The sequence below is a fragment of the Spermophilus citellus genome (genome assembly GCF_964194105.1).
Source record: "Spermophilus citellus genome assembly, chromosome: 5".
NCBI lineage: Eukaryota > Metazoa > Chordata > Mammalia > Rodentia > Sciuridae > Spermophilus > Spermophilus citellus.
In genome coordinates this window covers 71,889,832-71,905,597 of record NC_138186.1, presented here as the reverse complement: position 1 = coordinate 71,905,597, position 15,766 = coordinate 71,889,832, and the positions used below count along the sequence as shown (strand labels likewise).

General features: G+C 36.1%; 1 protein-coding gene across 12 annotated transcripts in view; it reads left to right on the top strand.

Moving 5' to 3' along the window:
• DST (dystonin) overlaps positions 1-15,766 on the top strand; it is a 435,613-nt gene that overhangs the window by 250,222 nt on the left and 169,625 nt on the right. For all 12 annotated transcript variants that reach the window (XM_081294333.1, XM_081294339.1, XM_081294338.1 and 9 more), the window contains 5 exons: positions 6,586-6,698; positions 6,797-6,903; positions 9,011-9,130; positions 11,513-11,608; positions 11,844-11,971. In XM_081294333.1, coding sequence (XP_081150459.1) covers positions 6,586-6,698; positions 6,797-6,903; positions 9,011-9,130; positions 11,513-11,608; positions 11,844-11,971 — 564 coding nt within the window. The remainder of the gene's footprint in view (positions 1-6,585; positions 6,699-6,796; positions 6,904-9,010; positions 9,131-11,512; positions 11,609-11,843; positions 11,972-15,766) is intronic.

The window sequence follows — 15,766 nt, the reverse complement described above, 5'->3', positions numbered from 1 at the left end:
TTAGATAATTAAATTGTATTTTTATTCTTATTTAAAAAAAATACCTATGACCAAATGCTGTCTTCTCTAGACTTTGTCATTTTATAATGCATTCCAGAATAAGGCTAACACAAAGTGTTATGCCCTTCCAACACTAACTGATTGTTTTCTTCTGGATTTAAACAATAAAAATAAACACTGGATAAGTTCACTGTCTCCTATTGAGGGCGTAAGGCACTAAGCAGGTGTATTTGTGGGTACTTTGTGTTTGTTTTGTTACATGGTCATATGATGGTATTTTGTGGATTATTTTTCCTATACAAAATGTTTATAGTCTCAAAAGAAAATCAAAGAATTATTAGAGATGAAGGATTCTAACATGGCTTTGTTCCCAAACTTGCCTTATGAGAATTACCTGGGGGAGAGGGAGAGAAACTTGTTAAAATATTAGGTAAGCAGGGCTTCCTCTCTATTCTTATCTGGCTTGGGGCCCTAAACCCTTCCGAGTGTGGAGACAGGGGGATGTATGTGTCCATGGGTACTGTTTCGGCAACCACCTGGAGCTCCATCTTATTTCTTACATCTCATTTTTCTGGGCGTGTCAGTACCCACACATGCGCTTTGCATCCTCTCTTGTGTCCCTTTATGCGTATTGCCATCATCATGGTCCTTTTCCCTGGTACCAGAAGCCTAATTTTTTTCCATATTTTCTTCATTTTTAGTTCTCAGCTTCATATGGGATGTTCCGTTAGTTCTCAGTTTGTAATGCCAGCACAGAGCAGTTACCAGCCCAGGCTCAGGATTATAACACAACCTACTGCTGGAAGTTGTTGAGAGCCCTCAGTGAGGAAGCTTTTACATTCTTCCTTTCCCCCCAGATTTAAAAAGAAAATTTTTCAAACATAGAAAGGCGGTTGGCTGAGTAGCTAAAATATTAAGTATTTCTCTCCTCTTAAGTAATCATTGAGTGTGAATTGGGAGCAGAAACAATCTAGAAAACCCTATGAATTTTCATTACTTAATTTTTTCATACTTAAAAAAAAGAACCATGGTTTGGACCTTTACTGTTGGTGTTTCTCACATCTGTCCTCTCAGCTGTTGTCACATTTTTTGTTTAGGATTGGTACTATTGTGTCCATACTACACTTCTCTCTCAGTTTACTTATGTTCTCCCTTCTCTTAGCTTACATTAGTCACTGTTTCATGTTGTGTGTTTCTAAGTGCTTTCTTTAAAAATTTCTTTGTTCCATTTTCCTTGTAACTGGGTGTGTTGGCATTTGGCATCATGATGTGGAGCCTCAAGTAGTCTTTGTGCTAATAATCTTAAGCCATTTGTAACACTGTGGGACCCATAATTCCCCGTAGAATCATACTTAATTCTAATGTGACCTAATATATTAATAATGCATATGAGGACTGGAACAGATTGCCTTGGTGTAGGTAGAAAATATTTATGCTATATTAACATTTATTTTCAGATATTCCTATACATGCATGTGTATAGGAGTGTGTGTGTGTGTGTGTGTGTGTGTGTGTGTAAAATGTAGGGAGATTATCTTTTTAAATGAGTGCTGTATCAAAAATGAAAACATTACCTTTATCCAAAATTATTTTGTATTATGGCAATAGCCATTTTCCCCCTAATTTTTTATTGGTGTATTATATTTGTTCATAGTGGGTTATTTGTTGTTACATTTTAGTGCATGCACATAATATAACAATATTGTTTGGTCAATATCATTCCACATTATTTCCTCTTTCTCTCTCCTACACTCTTCCTCTTGTCCCTTTCTTCTACTGATTTGCCTTTGATTTTTAGGAGATTTTCCCCAACTTCCCTTTTCCTTTTTCCTCTCTAGCTTCCACATAAGAGATAAAACACATGACCCTTAGCTTTCTGAGTTTGGCTTATTTCACTTAATGTTCTCAAGTTTTATCCATTTTTCTGCAAATGACCTATTTTCATTCTTAATGGCTGATAAAAACTCCTGTGTGTGTGTGTGTGTGTGTGTGTGTGTGTGTGTGTGTGTGTACACACTATGGAACCAGCCTAGATGTTGTTAATCAATGGATAAATAATAAAGAGATCAATCACATTTTCTGTATTATTTACCCATTGATGAACAACATCTAGGCTAGTTCCATAATTTGGCTATTATGAATTATGCTGCTATAAACATGGCTATGCATGTACCACTGTAGTATGATGACTTTAATTCTTTAGGATTAATACAGAAGAGTGGTGTAGTTGGGTCATATGGTGGCTTCAAGCCTAGTCTTTTGAGGAACCTCCATTCAGGTTTCCATAGTGGTTATACTAATTTATAGCCTCACCAACAATGTAAGTGTTCCTTTTTCTGCATATCCTCTCCAGTATTTATTATTGGTATTCTTGGCGACTGCCATTTTGACTGCTACGAGATGGAATCTCAGTATAGTTTTGATTTGCATTTCTTTGATTGTGAGGGGTATTGAACATTTTTATATATTTGTTGGTCACTTGTATTTCTTCCTTTGAGAAGTGTCTGTTTAGTTCTTTTTCCTATTTATTGACTGGGTTATTTGTGTTTTGGGTGTTAAGTTTTTCGAGTTCTTTACATATATATTTATTTTCTGGATATTAGTCCTCTGTCAGGAGAGTAGCTAGCAAGGATGTTCTCCCGTTCTGTATGCTCCCTCTTCACATTCTTCATTGTTTCCTTTGCTGTGCAGAGGTTTTTTAACTTCATGCCATCCTACTTATTAACTTTTGCATTATTTTCTAAGCTTTAGGGGTTCTATTGAGAAAGTCATTGTTTGCATCTGTATGTTAGAGTATTTTCTTCTGGGAGATGCATAGTTTCTGATCTAATTTCTAGGTCTTTGATCCATTTTGAGTTGAGTCTTGTGTAAGGCAAGAAATAAGGGTCTAGTTTCATTTTTCTATACATAGATAACCAATTTTCCTAGCACCATTTGTTAAAAAAGGATATCTTTTCTCTAGTATATATTTTGGCACCTTTGTCAAGAATCAGATGATATTACATATGTGGGTTTGTCTTTCTGTTTTGTATTTTGTACTGTTAGTCTATGTGTCTGTTTTATGTTAGTCCCACACAGTTTTTGTTATTATAGCTCTTTAAAATAATTTGAAGTCAGGTTTTCTAATACCTCCAGCATTGCTTTTTTGGCTTAAAATTACTTTGGCTATGCTGGATCTTTTATTCTTCCAAATGAATTTTAGGACATTGGTATTTTGATGGGGATTCTATATATTGCTTTTGGTAGAATGGCAATTTTAACAGTATTAATTCTGCCATGAACATGGGAGGTCTTTACATCTTCTTGTGTTCTTGAATTTCTTTCTTCAGTGTTGTCATTGTATCTCATAGTAGAGGTCTTTCACCTCCTTGGTTAGATTTATTCCTAGGGTTTTTGTTTGGGGGGTGGTGGATACTGGGGAGGCAGTCTTTTTTTTAATACTTTTTTTTAGGGGGGCACTGAGGATTGAACTCAGGGGTGCTTTATCACTGAGCTATATTCCAGCCTTTTTCTTCCTTTTTTTTTTTAATTTTAATTTTGAGGTAGAATCTCACTAAGTTGTGTAGGGCCTTGCTAAGTTGTTGATGCTGGCCTCAAACTTGCAGTCCTCCTGCCTCAGCCTCTAGAGTTGCTAGGATTACAGGAGTTTTTAATACCTTTTGACTTTATAGGTTTTGAGCAAATTAAGGATACTGTGCATACATATAAGTGATTTTCACTTTTTGGTTTTACTTTTAACTTTGTGGCCTTCTCTGGGTTTTATTTTAGTTTAATATTCATGTCATCATCTTCCATTTTCACTTCTTTTCAAGCTGTTTTTAAACATTTATGGAAGACAAAGTTATACAAATAAAAATTACAATCCACAATGATTTAATCATTTAGAAAACAATATATTATCATAGCATAACAAAACAAAGTAGCCCCCCTTTTTATGACAAAAGATGAGTATATATTATTTTTTTTAAAAAATTTATATTTTTTATATGTACATGGACACAATATCTTTATTTTGTTTATTTATTTTTATGTGGTGCTGAGAATTGAACCCAGTGCCTTACATGTGCGAGGCAAGTGGTCTGCCACTGAGCAGCAACCCTAGCCCGAGTATATGTTATTTTACATGGCTGATATTTCAATAAAAGATTTTTTATAAGATAGGAAAGCTAGAATACTCAACTGTCTAAAGTATAATACAGGAACAAGGCCTTCTGCACTTATAAGATAGTCTAATGCTCTTTGGTTAATCAAACCTAAGATGGAAATGAAATTTTCTGCTAATGTTCCCCAAACAAAAAAGAGATGTTACAGTGAAATGAAACCTTTAGAATGAAAAAAATAAAAACCAAAAACCTCTGTATATGAAAAATTGCTGGAAGTTGTTAAAGGTTGTTTATACCAGTGAGCTGTGAAGAAAGAAAGAGGCAAGAGCAGAGCCCAGCCTCTTCTGGATTCTCAGGGAGGTAGGCGGGGGGGGGGGGGGGGGGGCACATTGTAAGACCAAAAATGGCCAGAGCACTAGAGGTTTGAAGACTCTGAAGCTATTATTTTTTCACACTGGTTCTTAATTTTTTCCCTTTTCTCCTTTTTGTTTAATCAATCTTCTTTATTCTAGTCTTTTAATGAAGGAGAACCTTGTAGATTCTTGTTCCACTAAAGTGTTAAACATTAGGATAAAAGAGGTGACTTGTTCAGAGCTCCTTGTATTATGCAGCTGCTTTTGTGCTGCAAGGACTATGTCATTCTGAAGGAAGTTTTATGTTTTAGTCTCTTAGTCAAAAAACTTCATTCTTCAATGACTTTATTCATTCTCTCTGGGATTACTCAGTGTTTACTTTCTTTGCTAATGGCAGGGTTCTCATAATAACATGCTGTTTCTTGTCTTGAGTTTTGGCAGACTCAGAAAGGCTGGTTTTTTATTTCTCCAAAAATGTGTGAACTTTATAAAAACAAAACAATTTTTTAATGAAAGAACTTTAGGAATTTGTTTTTGTGTAGACTGTTACGCATACCTGTTTAGTAAACTTGATGTTGGCAGATGGATTCTTCAGCATGATTCCCTGCAACTTTAAAAATGCCGTCTTTAAAGGTCTGTCATTTACCTCTATTGTCAGTGTATTTCTTTTTCCTATAATGCATGTAGGATCCCTTATGAGTGATCATATTGGTGGCATATGAAAATTGTTAAGGAATTTCCTAATAATTTCCTTGGATATGAACACATAGGAATTGGTAGCCATACTTCCAAGTTATGAACACTTCAAAGTGCTGTCAAAGTATAAGTAGACTTTTTTGGAAGCCTGCTTTATCACCAGATAAAAATAAGAATACAAATTGCTGTTTACCTTTTCAGAAAATTAATCATGTGTTTTCAAAGAGTTTCTTATGTAAATGGTCTTCCAAATAGTACTCAAAATAATTTCCATATCATTTTTCGCAGGCCACCTCTGAGCCCTCCCACTCTTGCTGTGGTTCCCCAGTGATTATTTTGAACCAGCTTGCCTGTGGGGATTATAAAGAGCCTTCCTTTGCACATTGATAAACAAGTTCTGACTCGGTGATTTTGGGGGTGGGTGCTACTCTTTTTGAAGGCTTTGTTGTTTCCAGATTTGTTTCTGTATTCTTTAATGCTTTGTTCTTGAGATCAAAGTTTCCTGACTAGCTTCTGGCCTTAAGGGGACATTTCCATCTATCATGTTTTGCCACTTTCTATACAAGGAGTATTTGTGACATCTTTTCCTGTCTCCTGTAGGTAGAAATAGCTTGAAAGTATCTCTCTCATTTCGAGTATTATGTGTCTCACAATTAGGAAATTGTGTGTAGTGAGAGAGAGAGTATGAGCACAGAGAGAATGAATAATCATTGAAGAATCAAGTTTTTTGACTAAGAATACACTTACTTGTTCATGAAGTATACACTAGTGCTTGTTCTAGTCATTAATTTATGATTCTAATTTCTAATTAACCTACCTACTTACCAACTGAATGGTAGATATTTGTTCAGGGTCTGCTGTGTTTATGTATTTCAATAGGAAGATAAAATCCAAAAATTTATTTATCTATGGTTCTCAGTGTATTGGAGTTGACCATTTGAGAGAAACAACATGTATGTGCACACAATGAATTAATAGTGGGAGAAAGTATACGGTTGTCTTGGGTGATACAGTTGAGTGGTGCAGGCCAGGAGGAAAGGAGTCTGGTGGTGTGACATTGAACTGAGTATAAGCTTTATGTATTGGGGGAGAAATATTAAAAGGATGCTGGTTGTTGGAAGGATGCTCTTGGAACAGTGGAACTTAAATCCACTTAATGGGATAAATATTTGTGTATATTCTGAGTATAAGGCATTTATGGACTTGGTTGACAGTTACGTATGTTCAAACTTTTATATTGCTGTGTTTGCTTTCTGCACACATAAGTTTCTGAGGTAAGTAAGCAGTGTTAAATGTTTGAAGAAAATCTCTGGTTTTTAACACCAGCTTAGTATTACTATTTGTGGAACTTGTTGTGTAAATAGATACACCTATAAGTATAAAGTTGAATTGCCATGTTAAAAACTTAATTAACACCGTAAACTTTTTCCTAGGCCGGACCTGATAGACATGAATACTGTTGCTGTTCAAAGCAATCTTGCAAATTTAGAGCACGCTTTTTATGTAGCAGAAAAAATTGGTGTCATTAGACTTCTGGACCCTGAAGGTGAGTTGTTTTCTTGTCTGTATGTGTACTGGCATGAAAGTTGATCAAAACCAAACCATTGATATCATGAAGTAAATAATTTATGTTGCCATTTTTAGATGTTGATGTCTCTTCACCTGATGAAAAATCAGTAATAACTTATGTGTCATCTCTCTATGATGCATTTCCTAAAGTCCCTGAAGGTGGCGAAGGCATTGGAGCAAATGTGAGTACTGAGTTTTCTGTATTGGAAGCTTCTGATTTGGTGGTCACCAGTTGAATGAATTCTTTGACAGTTCTTTTTACAGTTTTTTAAATGTCCAATAAATTTAGAAGAATTTGAATTAATGCACTGTTTAATAAACTGATACTATATACATTTCATGGCACCATTCCACCATTAAGATTAAAGTATAACTAAAAAAATTTTTCTGTCTCACAAATAAAATAAGCTATTTAAAGTTACAGGTCATTTCACAAATAAATGCTATAAACCATTTTCATTTTTAGTTTTGGGTCTGTTTTATAACTATTTCCTGTCCTTATGTATGTACCAGATAATCTCACTTTTGAAAGCAATTTCAAGTTCATTAACTCATATGGCCCCATGAAATAAGTTAACTAGATATTTTTCTGATTTAAAGCAGGGACCTGGCACAGGTTATTGGATTTGACCGTATTAACAGAGCTAGGTCTTTGACATGCAGTCTGGGTGTTTTGTCTTCCTTAGATCACTGTTACTCAAAGGTGTATGTAATTTAATTTAGTCACACGTTTGGTAGTGGTCATGCTAACAAGTGCTTGTGCATTTCTGGATGAGAACAGGAAACAACATGTGTTCTGCATTGGGGATGATCCCCTTTGACCCTGGGCTTCTCCCTCTTCCTGCAGATACATTTTCTTCCTTACTCTTGAAGATGTAGGAGCTTACCTTGTAGGCTCCCATTTCTAGTCTCTTGTGTCACCTCTGTATGCTGTTGGTTCTAGACCTATTCTCTTCCTCTTGTTCTCCCAAAGCATAAGTAACTCTTTCCCATGCTCAACCTCTCACAATTCAATGTTGAATGTTGCTTCAAAATGTTTCTTGTGGCTGTTTGTTGCACTATCCTCTTATTACCTCCACCCTACTCCTGCCTCTTATTCATTTACATTAGAAGTAGGATGATAGCTTATGTCTTTTCTATCTCCATCTAAAAAAATTTCTTCTTATCACCTCTGCATCTGATTACCAAACTAACCAGCCTAAAATCTGGGGTCTTTAGCTTGAAAACATACAGTGTCCTCATATTGTTCACAAGATTAAATTCAGCTAAATACCCTGACATTCAAAGTTCTGTAAGAATTCTGCTTACCTACATTTTTGACTAGGATTTTCTACCATGAACAGTTTAGTTTACTGGTAGCTGGGGCATTTCCATTTCAGTGTCCTCACTTACTTGGGATTCCCTTGTCTTTTATCCACACTCTCCATGGCCTCTCCCAGCCATATAGTTAGTTCCTGATCATTTTAGAAGTGCTCACAGATTGCCTTCCCAGAAACCTTTAGCCCTTTCAGAGCACATGTATACTCACCTGATTTTTATCTCAATTTCTAGCATATACTATCTGTTTCAGTTATTTGAATACTTAATTAAATACTGCTTTTGCAAATTCAAGGTAAAAACACCATGAATCTTCCCTGTCTTCTAATTTAGAAAATAACTCCTTGACAACAATAGGTTTTATGTCCTAAAGTTTTAGTTTTTATTACAACAACAAGCACAATCTTTAAACATAATAGTCATCAAATACTTAATTGAACATAGTAGTTGGCAGTATTCCAGTTTCTTACCTTTGTAAAAAGGTTGCTTAATGAGTACTTGACTAATCTCCACCATATCCAATTCATTCCTGTCTGGTTTCCTACATACTGTATAACTCCTTTGAGTGTCAGATATGCAATTGACATTCAAGATGGTTGGCATAGATGGCTTGCCTGGCTTGTGTAAGCTGTTACGTCCCCTTTTTGAACCCTGGAAAACACCCCAAGTTGATAATGACATTTTTGTCTGAAGAATTTGGATGGCATCTCAGAAACCTCCTCAACACCTTGAAGAGCACTATCTTTGGATCAGAGCTGACACTCATTAGGCTACTGTTGGTGGCCAGAAGTTGATAGCATGTCTTAAAAACTGTTTGTGTGGAAAGGATTGTGACTGAGTGGAATAGAAAACATTTAGCTGGTTTTCTCTATCCAGTTTCAAGACAAGTGAAGTCACAGAAGGACTTCTGATTGTGTCAGGTAGGAATGTTATCTACAGACATGAACTTTTTCTGTAATTTCATTGTTTTAGGATGTTGAAGTCAAATGGATTGAATACCAGAATATGGTGAACTACCTCATCCAGTGGATTAGACACCATGTGACCACAATGTCAGAGAGAACATTTCCTAATAATCCTGTAGAACTAAAGGTTGGTATCATAGAGGAGTCAACTAGGGTTTATTTCTTTTTATAGTTATTTATGGTGAGTAGGATTGGTTTGAAAATAAACTTTTTAACTAATGCTTGAACAATTCTATAATGTTAGAATCTCAAGAAAGCTGCTATTGGTAGACCACTAATTAGTAGGGAAATTTTTTACTTGTTTCACTATTTTACAGAGAAAATGAAGGTAAATGTTAATTAAAATATGATAGCAACAACATCTTTAAAAAATTTATATTCCCTGAGCTTTGATTTGTTGAGAGTTTACAGGTATAATTTGAGAGAGTCTCTGGAACTGACATTGCCACATTGTTTTTGGTGGGTGGGCAATGCTTGAAGCTCACCAGATGGTGTGGCAGGAGGACCTGTGGGAAGCTCTCACACAGTGGTTGGGAGCGCATCTCTGCATGAATCCTCTTAGAAACTGCCTCAGAGGCATCTTTGGTAGAATACAACATATATCCTGAATTTCACCATGAGTTTGAAAATGTTTATCTCTTTTTCAGTACAAATGAATTCACAATTAACCCTCAGTAGGCTAGTGTTGGAGGCTAAATGGATTAGCAAAACATTTGCCAATTATGAAAAATTTAGGTCAAGCTTTTTGAGGCAAGAGTGTTATAGAACTATAAATCACATTATAGGTATGTACACTTAGCCAAGAATTCTTGATAGTAGAATCCTCTCTCATTTTGTTCATTTGGATTTCAAAGAGCAGTGTTTTTTGTTTTTACAAACCAATAATGTGAGTATTGACTCCAAAGCCTTAATTCTTTGATTTGTAAGTTTTGTTTTGATGATCACACTAGAATCACAAAAACTAATAACCCAGGGTGGGCCCTGTTAAAAGTTATTTGTTGTGCTCAGGCATCTGTACAGAATATCTGTGGCACAGCTCTTATTCACATTGCCACAGGGAGTTTGTCCTTGGCACAAAATCACTTGGCATCTGTTGATCTGAAGGTTTTTCAATGTATTCTCACGTTGTTTGTATGATGGCTTTTTATGTAGACATGAACTTTTACAAAGTGGGAAAGATTTTCCCTTCTACTACCAGGTGGTACCAGTAGCAGTTTTTAGTACACGTACCATTCAGTGCTTAATAACCAACAGATATCCTAAAGACGCATTTCCAGTTCAAAATGAATTCCAGGTTTCATGTTTAAATTCACCTATTTCTGAATGGATTCCTATAGTCTGCATCCCTGGGTTAATTTGTATTAGCTGTGACTAGTACAGATTCTTAAGGTTGTGGAAGAAGTTTGACCATACAGATTACTTGAGAGTGCCTATGATAGGACATACATGGGAAAGAAAATATTTTTGTGAGGAAATGCCAGATAATTCTATCAGGCAGTAAGCCATTGAATGGAATTCTGCAGAAGTGTGTTTTCCTGATGATTTTTAGGGTCTTGTTTTAAGGCAGCATGAATTAGGACAGAATAATTAGTACACAGTTATTAAATGTGGAGAAATTTATTTATCTAGATAATTTTGATGAAGGAACTTTTTAATAAATACAATAAATTATATTTCAGAGACTCCCAAATTAATATCTATAAGCAAAATGATAATTTAACTATTTGATTCAAACTAATATAATAATAGTACCATCAACTAATAGCACCTATCTTCATTTATTTAAAAAATTCTGTTCAAGCCAGATGTGGTAGTGCTATAATTCTAGCTACTTGAGAGGCCAAGGCAGGAGGATCTCAAGTTCAAGGCCAGCATGGGCAATTTAGCAAGAGTTTGCCTCAAAAAATAAAAAATGGCTGGATATGTAGCTTAGTGGTAGAGCCACCCTGGGTTCAATTCCTAGTACTGCAAAAACAAACAAAACAAAACAAAAACCTATTTAAATTGGCCAATGGGACATTGAAATCAGATTTTAGTCCTACTTTGCTGCTAAGAATTCTGTTTTCAAGGATATAACCGTAAAATAGAGTGGGTTTTTTTCCTTCCTCTATAGGAATCACATAAAGTTATTTTTCCACAAACTAAAAACTAAATAAGTCAGTGAAATAAATTTAGCATTTAGAAAGTATATATAGATTTTTAAAGAATATGCTTTCTTGTTTGGACAATGAGAGAGTTTTTTATACAGCCATAGTAAAACTTGCCATGGTTTTATTATTATCCAGGTTCCTGTGTGGTACATGCTGAATCATGGTTCATATCAGTAATTACACCCTTGCCAAATCTTATATAACCCAGGCCACCAATTAATAGGAATTGTTCTTGAGTGTGTATTTTATAAAGGACTTCAACTGAATGTATATGGCACAATTTACAGCAGTGACGTAATGAGATAATGAAAATATATCTTTGAAGTTTGACCTTTAGCTTATTTTCCTTCTCATTTTAGGCACTTTATAATCAGTATTTACAGTTTAAAGAAACAGAAATCCCACCAAAAGAGACAGAAAAATCAAAAATTAAACGCCTCTATAAACTACTAGAGGTAAGCTGAAGTTTCCTTTGTATTGTCAAGCATAATCTTTTTTTAAAACAATCTCTTTGTGGGCTGGGGTTGTGGCTCAGTGGTAGAGCACTTGCCTAGCATGTGTGAGGCTATAGGTTCAATTCTTAGCACTGCATCTAAATAAAGGAATAAAATAAAGGTCCATCAACATCTAAAAAAATATTTTAAAAAATGTCTTTGCTTCACATTAAAGTTTTTTTCTACCCCCCTCAAGATATGGATAGAATTTGGACGCATCAAACTCCTTCAAGGTTATCATCCAAATGACATAGAAAAAGAGTGGGGAAAACTCATCATTGCCATGCTCGAGAGGGAAAAGGTGCTTCGTCCAGAAGTGGAAAGGTAGGACAGATGTTTTGCAGCAGACCTTAGTTTTAAAACTGGGTAGACAGAGGACCCATATTTGCCTTTTCCATTTACTTAGTCCTATCATCTTGGGTAAATCACAGTTTTTCTCATCCTCCATTTTCTTATCTAGGAAACTTGAAGATATTTTAAGGAATAAATAGATCAGTGAATTAATGATATAAAGGACTTGGTATGTTGGACTGGTATGTGAAGTCTCATATAAGGTGTTACAGTTTAAAGCCAATCAAAATTACCCATAGAAACCTGGGAAAGGTGGCTTTAAGTCACTCAGACCTAGATCTGGAAGCTCTGAGTTTAGAAGTTATTTTATTTCTTCTTGCGTTTTTGTTCCTGGACCTATTTCTGCAGGGCAGTGGAAACCAAAATCTAGCCTTGCCTCCATTTCAAGGGCCATGGGCTCATATCTTAAAAACACAAAGTAAATATCAGCTCAGCTTCCTCTTCTGCCATATTTGTACAAATCCATTTATCCCATGAAATCACCACTGGCTGTTATATTCTGTTGCTTGCACTACTGTTGCCCAGGAAGATATAGCTTAATCTCCAGGAAACATTTATTGGTTGAATTTTATTTTATTTACTTATTGTTTCAGTGCTGGGGATGGAGCTGAGTCTGTTGCATGCTAAGCAAGCAAGTACTCTACTCCCACGCTGTATCCCCAACATTGTTGGATAAATTTGCTTCCCTTGTAGTCGTTGCCTCACAGCCTGCCTGTAGTATGTGGGAATAGTGATCTGTGTCCCTTGTTAGCTGTGAGGCCCATAGGGACCATGCTTTATATCCCGGGGCCTGTGTGGTCAGGCATACCTCACTGACCTCCTTGCTCTCTACAGAGCAGGCACTCTTCTCTCAGGGGCTCTCATGTGCTGAGATCACACCCCCCCTCCACACACAGGGTGTTTGCACAGTCTGTTCCTTTGCTGGGAGACTGTTTTCTCCTCCCTGTTTCTCTGTACTCTTTACCCCAGCTTCAATGTTATCTTCCTCTAGAAGCGTTCCATGGTCTTCCAGTTTGCTTCACATGTCTTGCTTATAACTCTCATATTTTACCTGTATTTTGTTTTATAGCACTTATGCTTGGTTATAATTTTGTTTATTTCTCTTTGATCAAGTGCTACCTTTTCCTTAGATATGAGCTCCAAGAATATGGAGTCAGAGGCCTCAGTGCTGCATTGTACCTTGATGGAAGGAGCAAAGGCCAGAGAGAGAGAGAGAGAGAGCACACACACAGTGTGCATATATGCACACAAATGGGCAAGCATTCATGTGCACAAGAGAAGGCCAAAGTTAGTTTTATCTGGAACCCACTGCTACAGTAACAAAACAGCTCTTTTAGTAATGGCATTAATTACCCATTAGGGCAGAGTTTTTGACCTAATTACAATTTATAAGTCCCACCAGTCAACACTGCTGCATTGAAGATTAAGTTTATGGTATAATAACTTTAGGTAACACATCCAAACCATGGAAATATATTAATGAAAGAATATAGTTGAGATTTCAGGGCCCAGGAAACAGTGAATCCTGGATTACATTTGTTAACTCAGCTCCCACATTGTGTGATCTTAAATAACTTCTTGAACTCTTTGAGCCTCAGTTTTCTCATTTGTGAATAGGATATAAGAGTACCAACCACATTTGGTGGTTTATGAGTATAAGATATAGTCATGTATATAAAATGATTCATGTATGTAAAATGATTAATTTCCTGGAACATAATAATTACTTAATAAATGTTAGTACTACTATTACTTCATGAATTATTCTGTTTACTTGCAGTATATGATATAGCATTCTCAAATTTACCCTTTCTTGCCTTTTGAAAACTACCTATCTTTAGAGTAGAGAAGGAACAGTTTGTCTTTGTAGTGTTGGAGGTAGGAAAATATTTAGAAGCTTGTTTGGATAGATGTCTTCATTTTTCTTGACACAACAAGTCTTTTGGCATTGACTATGAATTGTAAATAATAGCTGTGTGGCAGGGAGTGTGTAAAAGACATATAGGAAAGAGCCAGTGTTCTTGTGCTATGTAACAGCCTATAGAACAGAAAAGCAAGCACAGACAAATTACATTTGCAAGCATTACATTGATAGTCTACTTAGCACCGTGGCTTTAAAACATATAACTATAATAGCTGAGATGTGACATTGTTGAGAGCATGGCATATAAAGGTAAATGGATAATTTTCCAGTTAATTTAATCTTTTTTTTTAAATTTTTTTATTGGTTGTTCAAAACATTACATAGTTCTTGATATATCGTATTTCACACTTTGATTCAAGTGGGTTATGAACTCCCATTTTTACCCCATATACAGATTGCAGAGTCACATCAGTTACACTTCCACTGATTTACATATTGCCATACTAGTGTCTGTTGTATTCTGCTGCCTTTCCTATCCTCTACTATCCCCCCTCCCCTCCCCTCCCCTCTTCTCTCTCTACCCCCTCTACTGTAATTCATTTCTCCCCCTTGTATTATTTTTCCCTTTCTCCTCACTTCCTCTTGTATATAATTTTGTATAACCCTGAGGGTCTCCTTCCATTTCCAAGCAATTTCCCTTCTCTCTCCCTGTCCCTCCCACCTCTCATCCCTGTTTAATGTTAGTCATCTTCTCATGCTCTTCTTCCCTACTCTGTTCTTAGTTACTCTCCTTATATCAAAGAGGACATTTGGCATTTGTTTTTTAGGGATTGGCTAGCTTCACTTAGCATAATCTGCTCTAATGCCATCCATTTCCCTCCAAATTCTATAATTTTGTCATTTTTTAATGCAGAGTAATACTCCATTGTGTATAAATGCCACATTTTTTTTTATCCATTTGTCTATTGAAGGGCATCTAGGTTGCTTCCACAGTCTTGCTATTGTGAATTGTACTGCTATGAACATCGATGTAGCAGTGTCCCTGTAGCATGCTGTTTTTAGGTCTTTAGGGAATAGACCCAGAAGGGGAATAGCTGGATCAAATGGTGGTTCCATTCCCAGCTTTCCAAGAAATCTCCATACTGCTTTCCAAATTGGTTGCACCAATTTGCAGTCCCACCAACAATGTACAAGTGTACCCTTTTCCCCACATCCTCGCCAGCACTTGTTGTTGTTTGACTTCTTAATGGATGCCAATCTTACTGGAGTGAGATGATATCTTAGGGTGGTTTTGATTTGCATTTCTCTGACTGCTAGTGATGGTGAGCATTTTTTCATGTACTTGTTGATTGATTGTATGTCCTCCTCTGAGAAGTGTCTGTTTAGGTCCTTGGCCCATTTGTTGATTGGGTTATTTGTTATCTTATTGTCTAATTTTTTGAGTTCTTTGTATACTCTGGATATTAGGGCTCTATCTAAAGTGTGAGGAGTAAAAATTTGTTCCCAGGATGTAGGCTCCCTATTTACCTCTCTTATTGTTTCTTTTGCTGAGAAAAAACTTTTTAGTTTGAGCAAGTCCCATTTGTTGATTCTAGATATTAATTCTTGTGCTATGGGTGTCCTATTGAGGAATTTGGAGCCCGACCCCACAGTGTGTAGGTCGTAGCCAACTTTTTCTTCTATCAGATGCCTTGTCTCTGGTTTGATATCAAGCTCCTTGATCCATTTTGAGTTAACTTTTGTGCATGGCGAGAGAAAGGGATTCAGTTTCATTTTGTTGCATATGGATTTCCAGTTTTCCCAGCACCATTTGTTGAAGATGCTATCCTTCCTCCATTGCATGCTTTTAGCCCCTTTATCAAATATAAGAAAGTTATAGTTTTGTGGGTTGGTTTCTGTGTCCT